Raw genomic sequence first — 19222 nt, 5'->3', positions numbered from 1 at the left:
CACGAGCGGGGCAGAGCGTGATGTGTATCACACGCGGACGCACATCTGTCTGTGTAGCTGGCGAAGAGATTCTGGCCTACGCGTTTGGGCCTTGGGAGTATTTGAGCGACAAGCAGTGTGGTGCCTGCATTCAGGAGGTTTGTAAGAGACGGAGCAGCAAACTCCAGCGTTGTCTGGAGGGCTGGCTCGGGGTCACAGCCAGAAGGATCGCAGGTCCCCAGCAGCTGGGGCCTCGCTGCAGTGGTTCATCTTAGAGGGCCCTGTGAGCGACTGCAGGGCCAAAGTTATCCACGGTCTATAGCGTGTTGGTGGCCAGCCAAGGGGTATCTGTGCTGGTGCTATTGAAAGACAACTAGGGATTTAAAAAGCCAGTGTGATTTTAGCTTTAGGGTGTGGGGGATCTCTGGGGGGTTTATAACTCCCAGAGCTTCCCTGTGGTACTTGTCAGCAAAATTCCCATCTCACTGCTGCCGCCTTCCCCGAGCTGACCAAGCCTCAAGTTACCAAGCTGCCGAGAGGGAAAATACGCTCTTAATTCTAACAGTTAGTGTAGGAACCCAGGCCTCCGAGGCAGGGCTGCGCTGAAGGGCAGCGTAGACTCAGGTAAGAGAGGGCAGATGGAAATCCACCACTTCTTGACTTCTCAAGGCTTGTGGGCACTTGTGGCTCCTTGCTGGCTGGAGTTCAAGCTATGTTGTAAATGGACAATCTCGGGAGATGCTGCTGGCTAGGAAACCTTTGCAAAGCCCTGAGGTGGGGGAGTCCCCTGCTTTTCCAGGGGATTTCTGTGCTAGAATGCCTAAGGTGAGAACCCATTTAATTCATTTTTCATGTAAATGAGGGGCACAGCCCAAACACCTACTGATTTATGTCCCATGGGAGAGGAATCCTTGAGGGTGGCAATGTCAGTCCTTGCTTTTGCACTTGCTTTTGGCCCACGTGCCTCCCTTGCTCTCCTTCCCTGCAGGCTGCTGCACTATTTCCGAGGCCGACACCATTTGGAGGAGATCATGTACAACGAGAACATGCGTCGCTCCCAGCTGCTGATGCTGTTTGACAAATTCCGCAGCGTGCTGGTGGTGACCAGCCACGAGGACCCCGTGATTTCAGTTTTCCAGTCCCTCTTAAAATGACTCTACTCTCCGAGGGAAACTGCTATGCACTTGATGCTGATGCTCTGAAAGAAGCCTGAAAACTAAAGGAGGTGAATTCAATTCCCTCTTGCTATGTGACATACAGCAGGTTCGTGCCTCGATTTCCCGTCTGCTCCCTGTGGTGCCAGCCAAGGCCGGTCTGCACGAGGCTCCGGGGCCTGCTGCAGGACAGCACACATTTGCTTAGTCCGATTCCTGCCATCCCACCTTCAAAGCACAGCAGATGCCGTTCTCAGCCCTTCACTGACCCTGCTCCCTCCCCAGGGCTCAGGAGTGGGCCGGGAAGATCTCCACTGCAGTAGTATTGACAGTGCTTCACCTTCAGGTGGACGCTGGTGGATCAGAGGGGCTTTCTCTGCTCCCCAACACGACTGCTGCGTCATCCAGCTGCGAGGAGCCTGTCCCTGCGGCAGAGCACACCTGGCCTCTGCTCAAGGGCAGAGTGGAGCTGGCCTGGCTTTTAGGGAGGTGTCCCTGAGTGCCAAGGAATTCTGTTTGATGATCGTTATCTGGCAGCGACGACATAAGTAGGAAGGCAAAGTCTCACAAGTAAACAGTTCAATGAATGAGAAAGACTCGCTCACTGTTCCTGCGGGGGCACGGGTGTCGCCGGGCAGCCTGGAGGGTTTCAACGTTTCGAGCTTTTTGCCTGGGTGGGGGCTTGGTTGTTGGGCAGGACTGAAACGGGCTGGCAGAGCCACGAGGGCATGGCCAAAGCCAGAGGTCAGTGCCGAGGGCACTCAGACTTGGACCCCAGCGCTTGTTTTGTCCCACCATTCCCCTCCCTGCAGGCATGGCTGTGGCTGCAGCGACCGGGCTGGGGATCAGCCTGGGATAAAGCCACTCAGCTGACAAAGAAGGTGCAGGTCTTGCGTGGTTGATCTGGATCAGGAGCGCTCCTCAAGCTGTGCTGGAGATGGAACAAGAGGAGCCAGCCCTGTTTCTAAGGACAGCAGGAGCTTATGCCTGGTCACCCCTGGCCAGCGAGAGGCCACATCCCTATGGCTGCTTGCTGCTCTCTGCCAAGGCCGTGTACCTGGGGAAGGCGGGGACGACCTTTAACTCCCTGGCAAGCTGAAGGGGGGAAGACCTTTAACTCCCTGTCGGGCTGTTAAAAGGCTTCTCCGTTCTACCACACACAGGCTGGAGTGTTGCCCAGAGCCGCAGCCTCAGAACAGCTTCGCTTGCCCACACAAACTGGGTGAAACTGCGAGCTTTGTATCCCTTCTTTACAGCCAGCCGGGCACAGGCATGCCAGGGGAGCCCAGGGTCACAGTGCACCAGGCACCTGATGACAACAACTGACAGTCCTTTCAGGGAGTGCAGCTGCAGTCAGGGGTGTTAGAGAAGAGCAAATCCAATGCCTGACCTAAAAATCAGATTAACATTGCTGTAGGTCCCAGTCCCAGCAGCCTCCAGCAACTGCACCTCAACGTCAGCATAACAAGGGCCGTTTGGAAGGGGCCAAACATGTGGTAGGGACAAGGGGGTTGAAAAGCTTGACCTTTTCTCTTGCATGTGAATCCTAAAGTGTCCCTGCCACCCCTCAGACTGCCAGCGTGGCTGCAGTTCTGCCAGTTCTGCTGTGAATCATGGAGGTTTTTACCCCCGTGTATCTCATGGCAGCAATCTCAGTGTTGGCACTTTCTTTGTGTTGGGGTTCACACACTGGTAAGTTCTGAACTGGTCTGAAAAACAGCTGGGAAAACAAACCAACATTCCTGTTCTCCCAGCTGGATGATACAGCCTGGTATAGGTTGGAAGGAGTTGCTGGAGGTCTTTTGCCCACATCTCTGCTCAAAGAAAATGTGTTAGATTGGGTCACTCAGGAGCTTGTCCAGTTGGAGTTTGAAGGTCTCCAAGGACAGAGATCCCACAGCATCCCTGGCCCCTGTTCCAGTGTTTGACCACCCTCATGGTGAACATTTTTTCCATACAGCTAATGAGAGCTTCCTGTTTTCCAGCTTGTGCCCACTGCCTCTCATCCTGTCGACAGAAGTCCGGCTCTGTCGCCTCCACACCCTCCCCAGGGCAGGTGTGCATACAGCGAGGTGGCTCCCTGACTGCCTCTCCTCCAGGCTCATCTCACCCAGCTCCCATCCTCCCCCTCAGCCCTGCTGGCATCCAGTCTTCCAACTGGTCCCCTGCAACAACTGAGCGATGGCTCTGCTGGGGCCAGGGCTGAGGCGAGCAGTGCAGGGGCAGAGCTGGGAGCCCTCATAACTTGTCCACCTTAAATGAGTCTGGATCCATTCCCAAGGGAGAAAGTAGCCTGCAGCATCCGAGCCCAACCTCAGTTCTGACTGGGAGACCCGTGCCAGTCTGCCCCATAAAGTGAACTTTCACCTTCTGCCACGCATTGTGATACAGTGCGTTTATTGTTAAAAGCATCCAAGCTGCTCTGCCCTTGCTGCTGCCGTGACAACTGGAGACTACCACAGAGCACAGATCAAGTCCCAGTCAGTGGCACACATGCAGGACTCGTCAGCTACTGGAAAACTCTCCCCTTGCTACCAGCTCACGCTCTGTTTTCTTGTCTACAACACTCACAAATTTGTTGCCTCGTAAATAAAACCTGAGAGGTTTCTGTGTCCACTCCCCCCTGTTGCCAATGCCGATCCTTGTTGTGGCCACCACGTCTTGCTCTCCTGGCAGGTCCTGTCCAGGTACCATCCAGATGGCTGCATCCTGTGTCAGGTCCCTTTGGTCAAAAGCCTTGTCGATCCCAAGCGCTTGGCAGAGCTTGGAGGGCCCGTTACACAGCTGCCAGTCCTTCATGGGCTTGGTGGGTCCTTTCCTTGAGGCACTGCGCAGCTCTCTCATCGCTTCTAAGCCCTGGAGAGGTTCCAAAGAGCGAAGTAACACTGCAGCCCCTTCCCCTGCACAGAATTAGAACCATGTGTTAGTAGAGGGCTGGCAGTCAGGAATGTCTGTGCTTTTGGCCCCACCTCCAGCAGGAGCCCTTTGGCTCAGAACCTGTGGCTCCGCACAGGGATTTGCCGGCAGTGCACAGCCACAGGCTCTGTCCTTCTCCTGGGCTGCTTCCAGTGCCAGGCTCTGGACTCAGCCCCTCACCCATGCTCAGTGCATTCCCCTCCCTCTTCTCAGTGTTCCATAGTGATGTCTCCTTTATTCATCAGCGCTGACTTGCTCTTCCCAGCCCCACCTCCTGATGATCCTCAGCCTTGCTGCTGCTCCAAGGTTTGCCAGAGGGCAAGAGGTTTTCCTATGTCAGCACAATGTTCAGGAATACACACACATATGGTTCAGTTCCAAAGCTGCTCCCAGACCCAGTGGAGTTCAATCAACTCTGATTACAAGAACTCCAGCTAACAAAGGACAGGGGGAATGAGCCGGGATGCTGCCAGCAGAAAGAGGCAGCTTGTAGTGTTAGGCTGGAAAAAGAGAAACCTGGGAATGTGCCACAGGCACCAGGAGGTGCTGCTGCCTGTGCTGCTCCTGCTGAGGAGGCCCACGCTGCATGCAGTGCCAACTCAAACCCCCACGAAGAGCGATGACCGCGGCTGCAGTGCTACAGGGGAGAGCGGTCTGAACCCTTGTGCCGGGGAAGCTCTTGCAAGACAGGGACCTGGGGCAGGATGGGGCCGCTGAGTCTGTGGCTGTGGGATGCACAGCTCTGTGAGCATCGCTTTGGCAGAGGAGACCTTGCTAGGACAAGAAGTGAAGAAACCAGACAGAGTCTCTCTCAAATGTGAGTTGCCCCCCTGTCAGCAGCCATAGGAAGCTCCAGCTGCGCTCCCTGGTTCTGGTGACAGTGAAGCAAAGATGTGGCCCTGAGTGCAGCCATTCTCCAGTGACAAGGATCTCCAGCCCAAGTGGGCCGCAAACGCTTCCTTGGTATTTTCCACTGGACAGCAAGGAAGGTCTTCTCATGACCTCGCGTGGGCGAGGAGAGTGCCTGGTAAAGCTGGCTGTGCGCACCCCACACAGCGCTCCTTGTGCCGGGGCCACCCACGGCATTCCTCCCGCCAGCATCTGCACGCTTCATGATACTGCTCCGCAAGAATCCCCTCTCCAGCCTCAAACATCTGGAGCCATGCTCATGCCTGGCAAAGGCTTTTGTTGTAGGCATCGACAGATCCCCAAGGACCTGTGATTTCCAGAACCAGAATCCCTCTGATACTTTGTACAGATCCCACATGAAATTACCCTCCTGGGTTCCCAGCTGATGACCCTTCCTGGCTTTGTGAGGGGTGCCTATTGCTCTGAACCTGCTCGGAGCCCTGCTGCCCTACAGCCCTATTCCCAACAGCTGTCAGCAATCTGTTCCCAGGCACTCCCTGCTCCATGGAAGGGGATTGATGCTAATCTGGCAGCCAAAAGCTGCTTCTCTGTGCTGCAGTGATTTAGAGCTCAAAGGTCACTTTAGATTTTTAAGAACATGCTCCATGCCCTAATTCTACTTTTTATCCATGCACAAACGATGCTGCCTCACTTGCCAGGAACAACTGTGGGATTCTGAGCAATTCCTTATTACACCGCTTGCTTTCATCCATCAGAAATGCAAGTGGAAACCGTGGTTACGCTTGAACTGAACTGAGTCCTTGGGAGTTCACGTGAAGAGACAATCTCAGGGACACTGCAGGTGCTCCCAGAGCATCAGCAGAGCCGTGAAGGGGTACCTGGCATTTCTTTCTCTGGCTGCTCTTCCTGGGTTTCCATTAAAAAGTTTTCCCAGCCGTGTGCCACACAGACACCGCTCTGCTGAGCATCAGCAGCCGCTGAGCATGACAGTAACGCCCCAAGAGCTGTGGGAAGAGGTGGAGGCAGCAGGTGGGACAAGAGCGTGGGGATACCACAATAAGCTACTGCCCTCTCTACCCCCATCTGTCCCTGCACCCCTGGGCTGATGTTCGGGTCCTCCTGAGCATACTTGCACACGAGAAGTTTTATATTAACTACCAAAGAGTAGCTGAATCCCTCTGGCTCAACTCCTGCCTGTTCTGCTTCCACCTGCCTTCTTCCTCGTGGTGGCCTGCAGCCGTTTGCTCCCAGGGTTATCTGGCTTCGGCATCTGCCTGACGCGAACACGGCCGCTGTCACGCCACCAGCAGCAGTGCCAGCCCAGAGATGCTGCATAAATGCCCCCATGCCCAAGAGCCACTCCGCATAAGGAGTAGCATCCAGAGCTACAAGCTGGGATCTGACAATGTGTGGAGGCCAATTCTTGCCCTGAGCAGCAAGAAATCATAACGCAATAGGGAAGACCCACACCCCTACTGCGCAGCTTGCTGCTCCTTCCCTGGAGCGGCTCCAGCTCCCACTCTCGGAAACAGCTTTTGGCCACTGGAGAGAAGAAAATTTTCTTCTCTCTCCACCCATCTGACTCACTGCTCCTGAAACACTTCCTTCAAAGTCATAGTCTAGGATTCAAAAGTTAGGGGGAAGACCACGCAGAGCGATCCTGGGCCTGGGCAGAGCATGGCTCGGATCTCGATTTTACAAGCTGTTCTTTTAGAGCTGGCAGCAAAATGCACACCTTGGCAAATGCCAGGGAAACAAATCCCAGCAAAGCCAAAGGGAAGCCTGACTGGCATATACCATCTTCCTGAAGTGAGGGAAGCCCAACATCTCTCTTAAACCAGGGGAAAGCTCTTTGTACTGATTACTGTGCTGCTCCAGACATGCTATAGGATTCAGGCACACTGAAAGACATTGGTTACATTTCTTCAGTAAACTCTTCTTCTATCATCTAAAACCCAACGTAGCAATGCCCGCTGTGGCCTCAGGCAGTAGCAGTATTTGCCTCAGTGATGGGAAGACCTATCACAGTAAAATCCTGCACGATGACACTTTATCTCAGTGATGTGCACAAAGATTTCAGCTTCCTCAGTGACAAGGTGTGCCCTTTGAAAAGCAAAAGCAGTTGTGTTCCCTCAGTAATGTGTGTTCAGTCTCCCAGGTGACCCCTTCCGAGGGAACGTGTTCGTGGTCCTTTTTATAAACTCCAGGTCAGTCACTCGGGTGCTCACAGCATTCCCAGGGAGACCCCAAAGTACTCGGGTATTCTGCATTGCCTTCCCTGCAGAAAGACGACCTGTTACATCAGAAGTTCATGCTATGCACAGAGCGTGGCCTGTGCTATTAAGAAGGGCCAGGCTATGCCACAACAGAGAGGTTTATCCCACTGTTGCCTTGTGTTCTCTGCATAGCCACAGCCAGACTCAAAATGTTTCCAAGATCCATCCCATAATGAGAGAATGAAATGCTTTTGCCATCTACCCAGGTGCAAGTGCCACCAGGAAAGGCGACTTCTTCAATCCTCCCCAACAACAGGACAGGCTTCTCCATCTATTCTAGGATAAGAAAAGCATCTCAGGTACGATTCCTCCTCCAATTCTTTTACAACACATCTGGGCAAAGATAGGGAAGGAGTGAAACCTACTTGTGTAGAAATATCTGTGACACCCGACACACACAGCCACGCTATTTACCACAGCGTGTTCCTGACAAAGCCGGTACTGACAGCTGTGCTCGGCGTTGGCAGCGCTGCATGCGTGCCGGGCTAACGGAGAATGGATTGGTAGCAAAACCCCCAACTAAATCCATCACAGCACCAAACAATTTGATTTGCTACAAAACTAAACATAGGTACATAAGGGAGAATTTCCTCAGGTATAAATTTCAAAGAAATCTTTTTAGAATTCAAAGGCTAAGCATCTTGTTTTTAATGAAAAATAATTATTCCTAATATCTCAAACTCTTAAGTCCCATCCTGAATAAGGAACCATTCTGCTTTCATTATCTGAGCAGATTTGGCGGAGAGTGTAATGCAATTCCCATGTGTTCATCCTCCAGGCTCCAGACCTCCATTTAGAGAGACAGGCTCTTCCCCCGCAGTATAACCTGGCACCGTTGTTCTGCCTGGCTTCTGTCCAAAGGCCAGAACCCGAGGATTAATGGTCACTGTTCCAACATTTGCTTTCCACTTAGGAATACACAAGCAGTGGGTTTTTTTGAAGCTGTATCTTGGAAATGGCAAAAAAGAAAAGGAACTGTTTTTGAGATTTTTTTCCCAACCAAGTGAGTATTTATCTAAGACAGACTTGCTGCCATTTCAAGGTGTCTAATTAACCAACTGCTTTATTGCACAGCAAATGCTGTCATTCTTACAGGAAAATAGAAAACAAGCTTTAGCAGTAACATTTGTGTGTTAAGAGGAGCTGTGGAAGAAGTCTCAGCACCTCGAATCTTGTGTTCAGTTTTGGGCCCCTCACTACAAGGAGGACATCCAGATGCTGGAGCATGTCCAGAGAAAGGCAACAAAACTGGTGAAGAGTTTAGAGGAGAAGCCTTTTGAGGACCTGGGGCTGTTTAGTATGGAGGAGACTGAGGAGAGACCTTATTGCTTTCCACAACTACCTAAAAGGAGGTTGTAGCAAGGTGGGGGTTGGTCTCTTCTCCCTGGTAGCCAGTGACAGCACAAGGGAAAATGGCCTCAAGATGCACCAGGGGAGATTTAGGTTAGATATTAGGAGGAATTTCTTTACTGAAAGGGCTGTCAAGAATTTGAAGAAGCTGCCCAGGGAGGTGTTTAAATCACCATCCCTGGAGGTATTTAAAAGATGAGCAGATGTCGTACTCGGGGACGTAGTCTTGTGGTAGACTTAGCAGGGCTGGATTGATCATTGGACTTGATTATTTTAAAGGTCTTTTCCAACCGAAAGCATTCTATGATTCTATAATATTCCAGAGTAATTTGATGAGTGGTTGATTACATTACCTTGAGAATAATAAAAGTAGACTGAAGATTCTGTAACAGTCTGGGCATTTTGATTTGGGTTTTCTGTTTGTTTTGAGATAGAGCAAAGCTGCTAAAATACTCCCACACTGACTCCTTGCTTAAGCTTAGGACATCTCTGACCTTTGTTTTCCCCAACATTTACAGCTTCTGAAGATAAGGGGAGGAGACAGAAGAGCTTCTTGTCATGACAACAGACGCCAAGAGTCAGGCTGTCATTAGACTGCGAATTTACTTCTACATCACCACTTCTGAGGAACAAAGTTCACTGAATCACATGAGCAAGGAAGCAGCTGCAGTCATCAAACCTGAAAGTTCCATCCTGTCAAGGTTCTCCTCCAGTCCTGAGTCTTTATTCCTGTGCCTCAGCAGCTCGTGCAGCTCACAGCTGCGACCAAACCCCTCCAGGTGCTCACTGTGCAGCTGGACATGGGCCCTGCTACTAACCTTGGAAGTGAATGTGCTGCCTGTCCACAGGTGAACACTGTTCACATGGCAAACCCAGGCTTCAAGGAAAGACCATGACAGTCAGTCACTGACTTCCCAGAGCCCATCAGGGGCTCGCAAGGGACCGCAACACAGACGGAAATATCAGCCCCATGCCACAGGCATTAAAACTCCCTCAGCCTCAACTTACCTTGGCTGGAAACATTCACGCAGAAATAAATCCCGTAGATCTGATAGACGTACAGAGTTCCCGGTTTCATGAACATTGCAGCATTTCGTTGTGTTTGCTTCCCACCTTTTGAGTGGGAAGCTTCATCTTCCCCACCCAGATAAGCTTCTGTTTCAACAATCCTCCCCCAGAGTTCTCTGCCATCAGGAAGTTTGCGAACTAGAATCTGAAAGAGGGGTCAGAGTGCATCAGTTAGCAACCCTCTGTGCAAAATAACCAGAGCGCAAGAGCTGTGGGAACGAGGAAGCTGGAAAAAAGGACCTGATTGTACTATTACTCTCCATCTAGCAATCCAGTCTGTAAGCCTACAGGAGCTTTTTCAGCTTCTACTAGCCTGGCCACAGCCCTGTACAAGAAGTTCCTACTACCCCACAAAATGCCTGCAGTGCCTAGCTGTGGCAGCGTCATCAAGAACCAATTTATGCTCCTACACACAATGAAGCCCAGAGAGTTACTTTTATGGTTATTATCTTCTGTATTCTCCACTCCAGTCTCTCAGGTGTGAGGCAAAAAGCACCACCACTATCAACCCTGAAGCAACATGAATGTGTATTCTTTAGGATCTGAAGAAATATGACAATGGCACAACCAATTAGGTACTGTGATTAGATGGTCTCTCTCCATAGAGACATTTGACATGTTCTAGTCCCTAACCATAGAGATAATCACAACCAGAGTCAGTATCAGTGCTGCCTCTGTATTTTCTGCACCACAAAGAGGGGCAGCGCGGGAGAGCTGGGAATTGGCTCCAGGCAGACAACAGCAGATCTCTGTTACTGCAGTGTTCCTTGCTGCTGGCACCTCCTTAAATAAAACAAAGCAGATGCAGGGAAAAAAACATGACGATGAAATTAGTCTCTTTAAAAATAAAGCAATCCCTAAACTCCCTACAAAGCTTTTTTGTGGCTTGACTCAATTTCTAACCTTCACATTTTACTTAATGTGTGTTTAAGAAATACTGCAGTACAGTCTCCTTTCGGCAACAGCTATCAGTTTAATTACACTGTATTCAGCACTTCCATATTTGAAAACTAGCCGTTCAAAAACGACCTTCGAGAAATAAAGCTTAATCCCTAGCAGATGTTTGTGCTGGATTGCTCGCACAGTCACTGACCTGGCCCAGTACGGGTGCTCCAGCAGTCAGGTTCAAACACTGCAACTCAGGGTTTCCCTACAGTGCTTCACAAATTGTTGAAAACGATCAGTTTATTGGTTTTAGGAAAAATACTGTGAGTTCAGAAAAGCAATGGTGTTTAGCAACTGCCTGTAAACACCCCAAAAGCACACCCGTGTGGCCACATTTCTCTTCTGATGTGATGAAATGCAATGGCTAGGGTATGATTTTAAAAGCACGCAGGCATTTCCCTGACTCTTCAGAGACACCAAGTATTAACAGTTAAAATGGTGATGTTTCACAATAACTCACGGTAAACTACTTTATAGAGGTTATTATTTCTCATTGATGATGTATCTTGGTGTTAGGACAGTTCATTTTTGAGAGGCCATTTACTGCCTGTGTGTTCTGGGGTATTTTTTGGTTTCTAAGAATGCAAGTATGACATTTAAGGTAAGTATTATCAATATTCCAGTCACCTCCACAAACTGAAGATACTGAATGAAACATTAAATTATCATGGTTATAATGCTAAGAAAATGAGAGAATAGACTGGGTCGTGGGACACTGGGTGTTATGCTTTAAAGGAAATCTAAAATTAACATAGGCTCGTAATTCTAGGCCTAAACAGGAAAAGTAGGGAATTCAGACTAAAATATCGTCTGCGCAGGATAAGTGAGTGCGTAAGGATGTTGGAATCATTCAGACCACAAACAAGGCATCAGTACTGGGTGACTCCAGGTGTTCTCATGCAGCCCACGTCAATACCAGCGCAGGGCAGGACACAGGCTATGCTTTTTTAGACACATCAAACGCTTTGCAGAGTGAGCAATCGGGGATCTCACAAGAACAGACTAAACTGATCCAGAGCAAAAGGTTTTTCCAAAGATTTATCCCTGAAAAACAACTTTAACCATGAAGCATGAAGTTCAGTATCCCTCCACAAGCGTTAAGGTCCAAAAATAACCTATCATCAGAGTTCTGCTTACCAGCAGAAAGGGGAAACTGCATAAAGTGAGGAAGCTTGTTGGGAAGAGCTTAGCACGCAGCCAAAGGTTCAAGCTGGAACGGCAAGCCTTTAGCAGGATGCCTATAAAGATAGCAAGCACACGTGATGGATCAGAGAGAGGTGAAGACAGACCAAAAAAAAACCCAGCAGGGTTAAAAAGCAGAGCAAAGGCGTCAATTACAAGCAAGACAATACCCTTAGAAAATAAAACAAAGCTACAGACCGCAAGACAGGCCAAAGCCAACAGTTTGTGGAACAAATTCCTGAAGTTATCTAAACCAATGAGAGGGCAGAGAGTCTGTTCACCCTACGGACAATAAAGGTATGAAACAGACTCAGAGGAGATAAGTAAAATTAAAAACACGTTTTGCAATTGTGTTTAGGAGTTCCCAGACTGGAACTTTTCATAGGGAAAACACTGGAGGAACTGCCTCTCATGAAAAAGCAGGAGAGATTTTTGAGGGACTCACTCTGCAGAAGAGACATGTTTCATCTCCCCAACTCTGATTTCCAAAGGCTCTGAGCAAGGCCCAAAGATTCCTCAAAGTTTCTGCAATGGGATGAGGGAGAAGGTCCTACCGTGAACCAGTAATGCCTTGAAAACTCAGAAACGGAAGGTAGGAATAGCAGTTTCCAGAGGAAAGTTTAACAGTGGGACTGTGGAGTTTTGGATGTCTCCACACCAGGGTCTGTGCTGCCTTGCCATTTGTGTTAATAACCTCAGAAAGGTGATCATTAGCAAGCTCACCCAGCGTGCTGACGGGATGGAGCCAGAACCAATACAGGAATACCTGAAAGGAAAATAATGGGCCTGAAACAACCTTCAAACCACAAACAGCAAGATACATTGCAGTAAACCAGAAAGAGGGACAAAAACTCCACAAAATACTAATCTTGAAATGTGACAGCAAACTAAACCTAAAAAATTCCTCCTCTAGCTTCATCCAAAATAGATTTGGACACCAGTCTTTAAATTCCACTGAACTTAACGAGAGAAGGAAAAAGAACTGTATTCCTAAAATAGCAAAGCCCTGGAGTCAAATGGAATTCCATGCTTTCACACTAAGTTATCAGCTAGCACGTGTTCCAGAAAGGCAATCCCAGTGTCCAGGGCTTACCTGTCCCAGAAAGGACCTGGCCAGACTGACACAGGGCTGGTTGAAAAAATCTGCTTCAAGCCGGGAAGAATTTTTCTCCGTTGCAAAGTATTTGCTGCTTTTTGGAGCAGAATTCCCATCAGGCATAGCGTTCAGGTTCTCCAAGGCATCAAAAGGAGAGAAGCTGGAGCTGCTTTGCAGAGCACTTAATTGAGCCAACAGCTTTCTTTTTCTTGGCATAGTTCTAGAAAACGGATATAATTAGGAATACAAAGCTGATTTCAAAGTAACTAATTTCTACACTTATTAGAGTCTTATTTTTGCACATCTCTCCACAACAATGAATCTGAAAGCTGTAAGTAATCAGACAACCTAGGCAAAGTGCAGAAGCGGGTGACAGATTTAGCTGTGTCTACAGCAGGCTAGGCAAATATTGGGCACTATGGATAAGCAAACAGAAAACCGCAGTCTGAGTACTCGTAAGAACAGCAGATTGAAAGCAAGTCTACTCCACTTGGCAGTAAAAATAAGTTTGCTGACTGTAAGGTTAGGAAATTCAGAAACTGAAAACAAAGATGAACCAGTACCGTACTTTTTACTTATATCTCATGTAATCTGTTAAGTGGACAGAAAAAAATAGGAAACAACCACCTCAAAACCTGTGCTGGCTCAGAAAGTCCACAGAGCTCACGTATCAATCATTTTAATGAAACCAGAGCAGAATCTGTAACTCCATAGGGAACAGGATGTTTGATGTGGGAGATGCTTTGTTTACAGTCACAGTGACAAACTTGTTTCTCATAGTGTAGATAAGTTTGTGTTAGAACCTTCACAAAAGAATCTTTAAATTCAACCTACCAGACAAAGGTAGAGCGGTCTGGTCCAGCCAACAGTAACCTACGATTGTTCTCTCAGGTCTGTCACCAATTTATTAGTCGAGCTTGAAAAAGTCTATGTTTCTTTTTCGGCGCCGCAGCCCCTATAGATGTTAAAAAGGAACAAACTTAATTATTGACTGTATAAAGCCCTGTGAAATAGGCTGAGATATTTCGTAGCTGGGGATCACAATCCCAGCAGTGTATTTGCTGTTTTCTATCGGTCTCCAAACAGTGTCTACCAGCTCGGGCACTGCTGCAGATGCTCTTTATACAAAAGGCTATGAAGACGGGGGGGAATGCACTTTTCCTATACTGAATACACACAAAGCCAAACCCAAACTTTTAAAACTCCCCTACTGGCACTAAATTTGGGGAGCGTCAGCCTCAAAAAGGACACTTAAAAGAGAATGTAAAGACACCTTTTTAGAAGATGCCTCAACAGTTCTGAAATTCAACCACATGTAGAAACAAGGGAAAGAAGCAAAGGTTCAACATTACACATAATGAGCAATGGAGAAAGAATCCTACATACAGGTGAACCTCCAAGGGAAGTATCTACATAGTTAAGCAGCTGTTGCCACAGATTTTTCACCAGATCATCGGCTTTTAAACATGACTACAAAAAACTTCACTTTCAAACTCCATCTTCATCTTGCTCTGATGTTTCTCACAAAGAAAGATCCACCAGCAATAGTTTCCTGGAACTACACTGAAACAAACGCAGATGCAGTGTACACAGCTACACTGGAGCACCAGGGCACAGCAGCATCACATTCCACTTCAGGAGAACCCAGACACAAACATATAAAAATAGGCAGCAAAAAAAAATCCCATTGGCACAACTGGCAGAGAGGCAGGATGCTTTTATTTTCTTTCTAAACATCTAGTCCATTATTGCAATAATTTAGCTTTGTCAGAGACCTGCCACAGAGGGGCCAGCTCCACGCCATGAATTCTGCTCTGACCTGTGGCTTTCACCTGCTGGGAATCCTTAATGATTTTATCAGAAATCAGCAGCCTGCCTCAGACAAAATTCTCTGGTGGCCTTCACAAATCAGAGCCCTGCCTAGGAAAAAGGATTGCAGGAAGGAAGGGACAGAGGAAGAATGCTTTCCTGATCAGACCGACCCTCTAAAAGGGTGATACCCTTGGTCAAGGGAGTGCTCCTCACCAAAGACAGCACCTCCAGACCTCTCGACAGTATTAACTGGAACTTCCAGTTCAACAGCCGCACATAAAGACCTGCTGAAAACACGGCCAATTTGAGTGAAGCATCAACTCATTCGGTAATTTGTGCTCTTATGGAATGCGACATCAGAAACAGGATCTGAGCTGCCTGGCACCCATCGCCTTTCCAATTAAGTCATTCTTAAAAGCTGCAAGTGCTCCCATGTGAATGTTGTACTGGCAGCCTTAGGGCACTTGTAATTTCATTGCGATGGGCTGATCCTACACAGATCTCAGCATCTTTAACTCTCATTGGAAACAGCAGCAGCATACCGCCTTCTAATCATGAGAAATGGGTCACATACAAAAACATGACTGCTTTAAAAGCAACAATGCAGAACCAGGGGACTGCAGTACTGTCTCAGAAATCCAGAAACACCTCAGTCTGCACTTGCTTGTTCATACCAAGATATGAAACAAACCTCTATGCCTCAAAGCCTAAATATTCTTTCCACTTCCTATAAAGGATACTGCTCAAGTGTGTAAATCCCTTCTTGCTTAAGGAAAAGCATACTGCAGAAGATAACACATACCAAGCACCCAGCATATATATAAGCACATTACCACTGCTGGAGAGGTAACTCCTCATGTAATTCCCAGTTGTACAGGCTTTATGTGGGAATATATGTATGGTCAGTTCTGCGTCAGATCAAAGGACATGTGTTCCTGCATCTGCTCTCCAGCACAGGTGAAAGGCAGGAGCCTCAGGAAGAACAGCGGAATAAGCCACACAGCGCCCCTCCACGCATCCTCTGTTTCCAGACAGGAGCCTTCAGAACCAGGCAGAGTTTCTGTGCACTTAGTAACTATGAGCTTATGCAGTCTTCCCAAAGCCCATGTTTACATGGGCATTGTTTACTATCCAAACCTCTTTACTGATGAAGGAAGCTTCACAGAATTAGTTACTGTGGCTCCAAAAACTCCTTCATTTTGTGTGTGAAGTTAGGCCTGCTCCCCACCCACATAAATCAGTTTTACATTTACAATTCATCAGGAAATGCAACATTTTTTTTAAGGCATGACTTTCCATTACAAAAGCCACACTGGCTCTTCCCCACTCTATAATATTTATGCAGGTGTCCAGTAACTCTGCCTCGCTGTATATTCTACTAATCCAGTTGGTAGTGGTCAAACGTTCTGGTCTGCATCCCATAGATTTCCCCTAGACTCCTCGTTAAAAAGCACTGACACATTTGCTGCTCTCCAGTCCACAGGTATCAGCTTTCAGTGAGAAGGGAAAGACCGTTGTAAGCAGCACTGTGCCTAGGGCCTTCCTCTGGGTTGGCAGCTTGCTCCTGCCTGTTGTTCCTCTTGCACAGACACTTCATTTTAAGGCAGATCCGTCCCTGAGTTCTCAGCAAGAAACATTTCCATCCACCTGTCCAATCTAACCTATTAATAACCAGAAGCAAGTTAATAATGTATAGCTTCCTGGACAACAGTGTGAGAAGCAGACAAAAAAACCACCTTCTTGAAAGCATAGTGCAGGCAGGAGCTAATCTACTCTAACTGTAAACGTGACATTGATCTCTCCACAGACAGACTTCAACACTATGTGCAATCTTCCTAATACAGTATGGCACAGTTTATTCACCTTGCTGCGTGCTGGGGATGTCACTTCCTGCAAGACGTCCTTACAATTCCAATCCTCACTCCTATTGCTTACTGGACATCTAGAGCTTTTCGGAATGAAAACTTACTCATCCTTCTGTAAAGAACAAGGGAGATAAAAACGAGGGAGAGTAATGAAAAGCCACAAAAAAACCCCAAAAGCCTTCAGAGCAAAATTATGCTCTGTTTCAGCTGACTCTCTTAAACCATTTTGTTTTGTTCCATTCCCCCCCACAACATTCGAGCTGCTCTTTTTAACCGAGCACCAAACTTGCATATTAAATGAAAGCAAACAAGTTAAATATAATACTGTCAATGGCCATTAGCTAGCTCAGCCTTCTGAGATTTGAGTTAACCAAGCCAGCATCTACCTAAGCAAGGCAGCATGCAGAGAGGGCCACAAACACTGATCAGGAAATGAACATAAGGATTCAAAATCATTTGCAGTTCAGGTCTTTCCTCTATATCTACATTATTTGTAGCAAACGTATGTTGAGTGTATTCGGCTAATCACCCCAGAGCTCTAAGTCTTATTTTTTTCCACCTATATGAAACAGTGAGAACACTCTTGACTTGTAAAGCGTATTGAAAGAGCTATATAAGGGGACACAGAACTAGTTACACTTAAGTCTTTGGTAGTCCTCTTATAAAATGATTGTAGAAAATACACTCCTTCCTTAATTTTAATATTGCATGAGAAACAACTTAGTTCAGGCATAAGGGCTTGGCTCAATGACCAAAGATGTTTCACCAAAGACTTCATTAATGCACTGACAAAAAAAAAACCTTATGACTCAAATGCTCAAACATCTGAACAATATCCTCAAAGAGAGCCCCGCTTAGGAGCTCCTGTTGATTTATCAGTAACTTAAAAGCCAAGGAAGAAAAGAATAAGCAGCAAAATCACAAAGGTTGCCCAGAGAAGTCATGGCTGCCCCTTCCTAGGGGTGTTCAAGACCAGGCTGGATGGGGCTTTGAGCAACCTGATCCAGTGGAAGGTGTTCCTGCCCATGGCAGAGGGTTTGGAACTGGATGTGCTTTTTAAGGTCCTTTCTGACCCAAACCATTCCACAATTCTATGATTTACCTCCAAAGGGATCCTGGCATTGCTCCCTGCTGGAGCATGGAAGCAGAGGGTTCTCGCGTCTCCTCCCAAGAAGTCAGTCCTAGACTCAGACTTAGAGGAAAGGACCTGCTCCACATCCAGCTTTACAAAGGCAGACCACGTGAAGCCCTGTGATAAGTCTTTGACTTAAAGAGAAAGATAAATTATTTCAGGCCAAGTTACTCAAAAGCAGAGCACATTATTCCCCATTTTGCACAAAACCCCTGAGCTCTCCAACAAATCCATGCAGAGTGGTACAGTTGTCACACCAGAAGGACAGGATGTCATCCAGAGGGATCTGGGCAAGCAGGAGAAGTGGGGCTGTATGAACCTCATAAGGTTCAACAAGGCCAAGTGCTAGGTGCTACACCTGGGGCAGGGCAACCCTCAATTTCAATATAGGATGAGGGATGATGTGATTGAGAGCAGCCCTGCAGAGAAGGGCTTTTGGGTTGTGATAGGATGAGGGGCAACGGAGAGGGCCACATTTAGACTAGACATAAAGAGAAATTTCTTCATGATCACAGAATCATAGAATAGTTTGGGTTGGAAGGAACCTTACAGATCATCCAGTTCCAACCCCCTGCCATGGGCAGGGACGCCTCCCACTAGATTGGCCTCTCAAGCCCCATCCAACCTGGCCTTGAACACCTTCAGGGATGGGGCAGCCACAACTTACCTGGGCAACCTGGGCCAGGGCCTCACCACTCTCACAGTGAAGAAATTCCTTACGTCTAGTCTAAACCTGCTCCTCTCCAGTTCATCTCCATTGCCCCTATCATCACAAGCCTTTGTGAACAGCCCCTCCTCAGCTTTCTTGTAGCCCCTTCAGGTACTGGAAGGTCACTCTAAGTTCCCCTCGGAGCCTTCTCTCCACACTGAACAACCCCAACTCTCTCAGCCTGTCCTTGGATGGGAGGTGCTCCAGCCCTCGCATCATCCTTGTAGCCTCTTCTGGACCCGTGAAAATGATGAGTGGGTTTTAAGCTGAGAGAGGGGAGATGAGAAGAGATACTAAGAAGAAATGTTTTCCTGTGAGAGTGGTGAGGCCCTGGTCCAGGTTGCCCAGAGCAGTGGTGGCTGCCCCATCCCTGGAGGGGTTCCAGGCCAGGCTGGATGGGCCTTGAGCTCCTGATCCAGTGGGAGGTGTCTCTGCCATGGGGGATCCCCTTCCAGCCCAACCCATTCCAGGAAGGGGGTTGCAAACAGGCTGGGAACAGCCCCGGTACCGCTCCCATCCACCACAGCACCCCCCATCCGCAGCCTCTCCCCCCTCTCCCGCCACCCTCGGGCCTCACCGAGCTGCAAACACCGCCTTCCGCGGGGGGCGGAGGCCGCGCCGCAGCCGGGGCCTTTCCCAGGGGCGGAGCCGGGGAGGCGCGGGCCGGAGCGCCGGGCCGGAGCGCTTTGCTCTGTGCTGGGCGGCGGACTGTGATCCCGTGGGTGCGGAAAATGCCGGCAAATCGTAGCATCGTAGAGTGTCCCGAGTTGGAAGGGACCCACAAGGATCATCGAGGCCAACTCCTGTCCCTTCACAGGACAACCCCAACACTCACACCGTGTGTCTGGGGGCCTTTTCCAAGTCCTTC

General features: G+C 48.4%; 2 protein-coding genes across 7 annotated transcripts in view; one reads left to right on the top strand and one right to left on the bottom strand.

The window, feature by feature from the left end:
• Positions 1-1696, top strand: part of NPRL3 (NPR3 like, GATOR1 complex subunit) — a 43575-nt gene extending 41879 nt beyond the window's left edge. For 2 of the 4 annotated variants that reach the window (XM_009569004.2, XM_009569003.2), the window contains one exon: positions 968-1145. In XM_009569004.2, coding sequence (XP_009567299.2) covers positions 968-1133 — 166 coding nt within the window. In that variant the 3' untranslated portion in view covers positions 1134-1145. Of the gene's footprint in view, positions 1-967 lie in introns of all 4 variants that reach the window. The other 2 variants (XM_054080200.1, XM_054080198.1) reach the window with 2 other exon arrangements.
• Positions 1697-3633: 1937 nt separating this feature from the next.
• MPG (N-methylpurine DNA glycosylase) lies at positions 3634-19006 on the bottom strand. Of its 3 annotated transcripts, XM_054080201.1 has the most exons (7): positions 18932-19006; positions 17616-17779; positions 16512-16625; positions 13671-13791; positions 12834-13056; positions 9554-9758; positions 3634-4033 (listed from the first exon to the last, which is right to left on the bottom strand). In XM_054080201.1, exons 5-7 carry the CDS (start codon positions 13050-13052, stop codon positions 3639-3641), a joined length of 819 nt encoding a protein of 272 aa, XP_053936176.1. In that variant the 5' UTR covers positions 13053-13056; positions 13671-13791; positions 16512-16625; positions 17616-17779; positions 18932-19006; the 3' UTR covers positions 3634-3638. The 3 variants fall into 3 exon arrangements, with proteins under 3 accessions (XP_053936176.1, XP_053936177.1, XP_053936178.1); XM_054080202.1 differs by lacking the exon at positions 16512-16625; XM_054080203.1 differs by lacking the exons at positions 16512-16625; positions 17616-17779 and having other exon boundaries at positions 18932-18968.
• Positions 19007-19222: the final 216 nt, after the last annotated feature.

The sequence above is a fragment of the Cuculus canorus genome, chromosome 15, assembly GCF_017976375.1.
Source record: "Cuculus canorus isolate bCucCan1 chromosome 15, bCucCan1.pri, whole genome shotgun sequence".
NCBI classification, from domain to species: domain Eukaryota; kingdom Metazoa; phylum Chordata; class Aves; order Cuculiformes; family Cuculidae; genus Cuculus; species Cuculus canorus.
Note: the sequence above shows the minus strand (reverse complement) of the source record. Positions and strands in the feature narration are given on the sequence as shown.

Excerpts from the sequence above, each read along its gene's own strand:
- MPG (XM_054080201.1), bottom strand. The coding sequence starts at position 13,052 with ATGCCAAGAAAAAGAAAGCTGTTGGCTCAATTAAGTGCTCTGCAAAGC. Across the intron at positions 9,759-12,833 it reads CCAGGTCCTTTCTGGGACAG|ATTCTAGTTCGCAAACTTCC; the intron begins GTAAGCCCTGGA and ends CCCCTCTTTCAG. Across the intron at positions 4,034-9,553 it reads CGTGAATGTTTCCAGCCAAG|GGGAAGGGGCTGCAGTGTTA; the intron begins GTAAGTTGAGGC and ends AATTCTGTGCAG.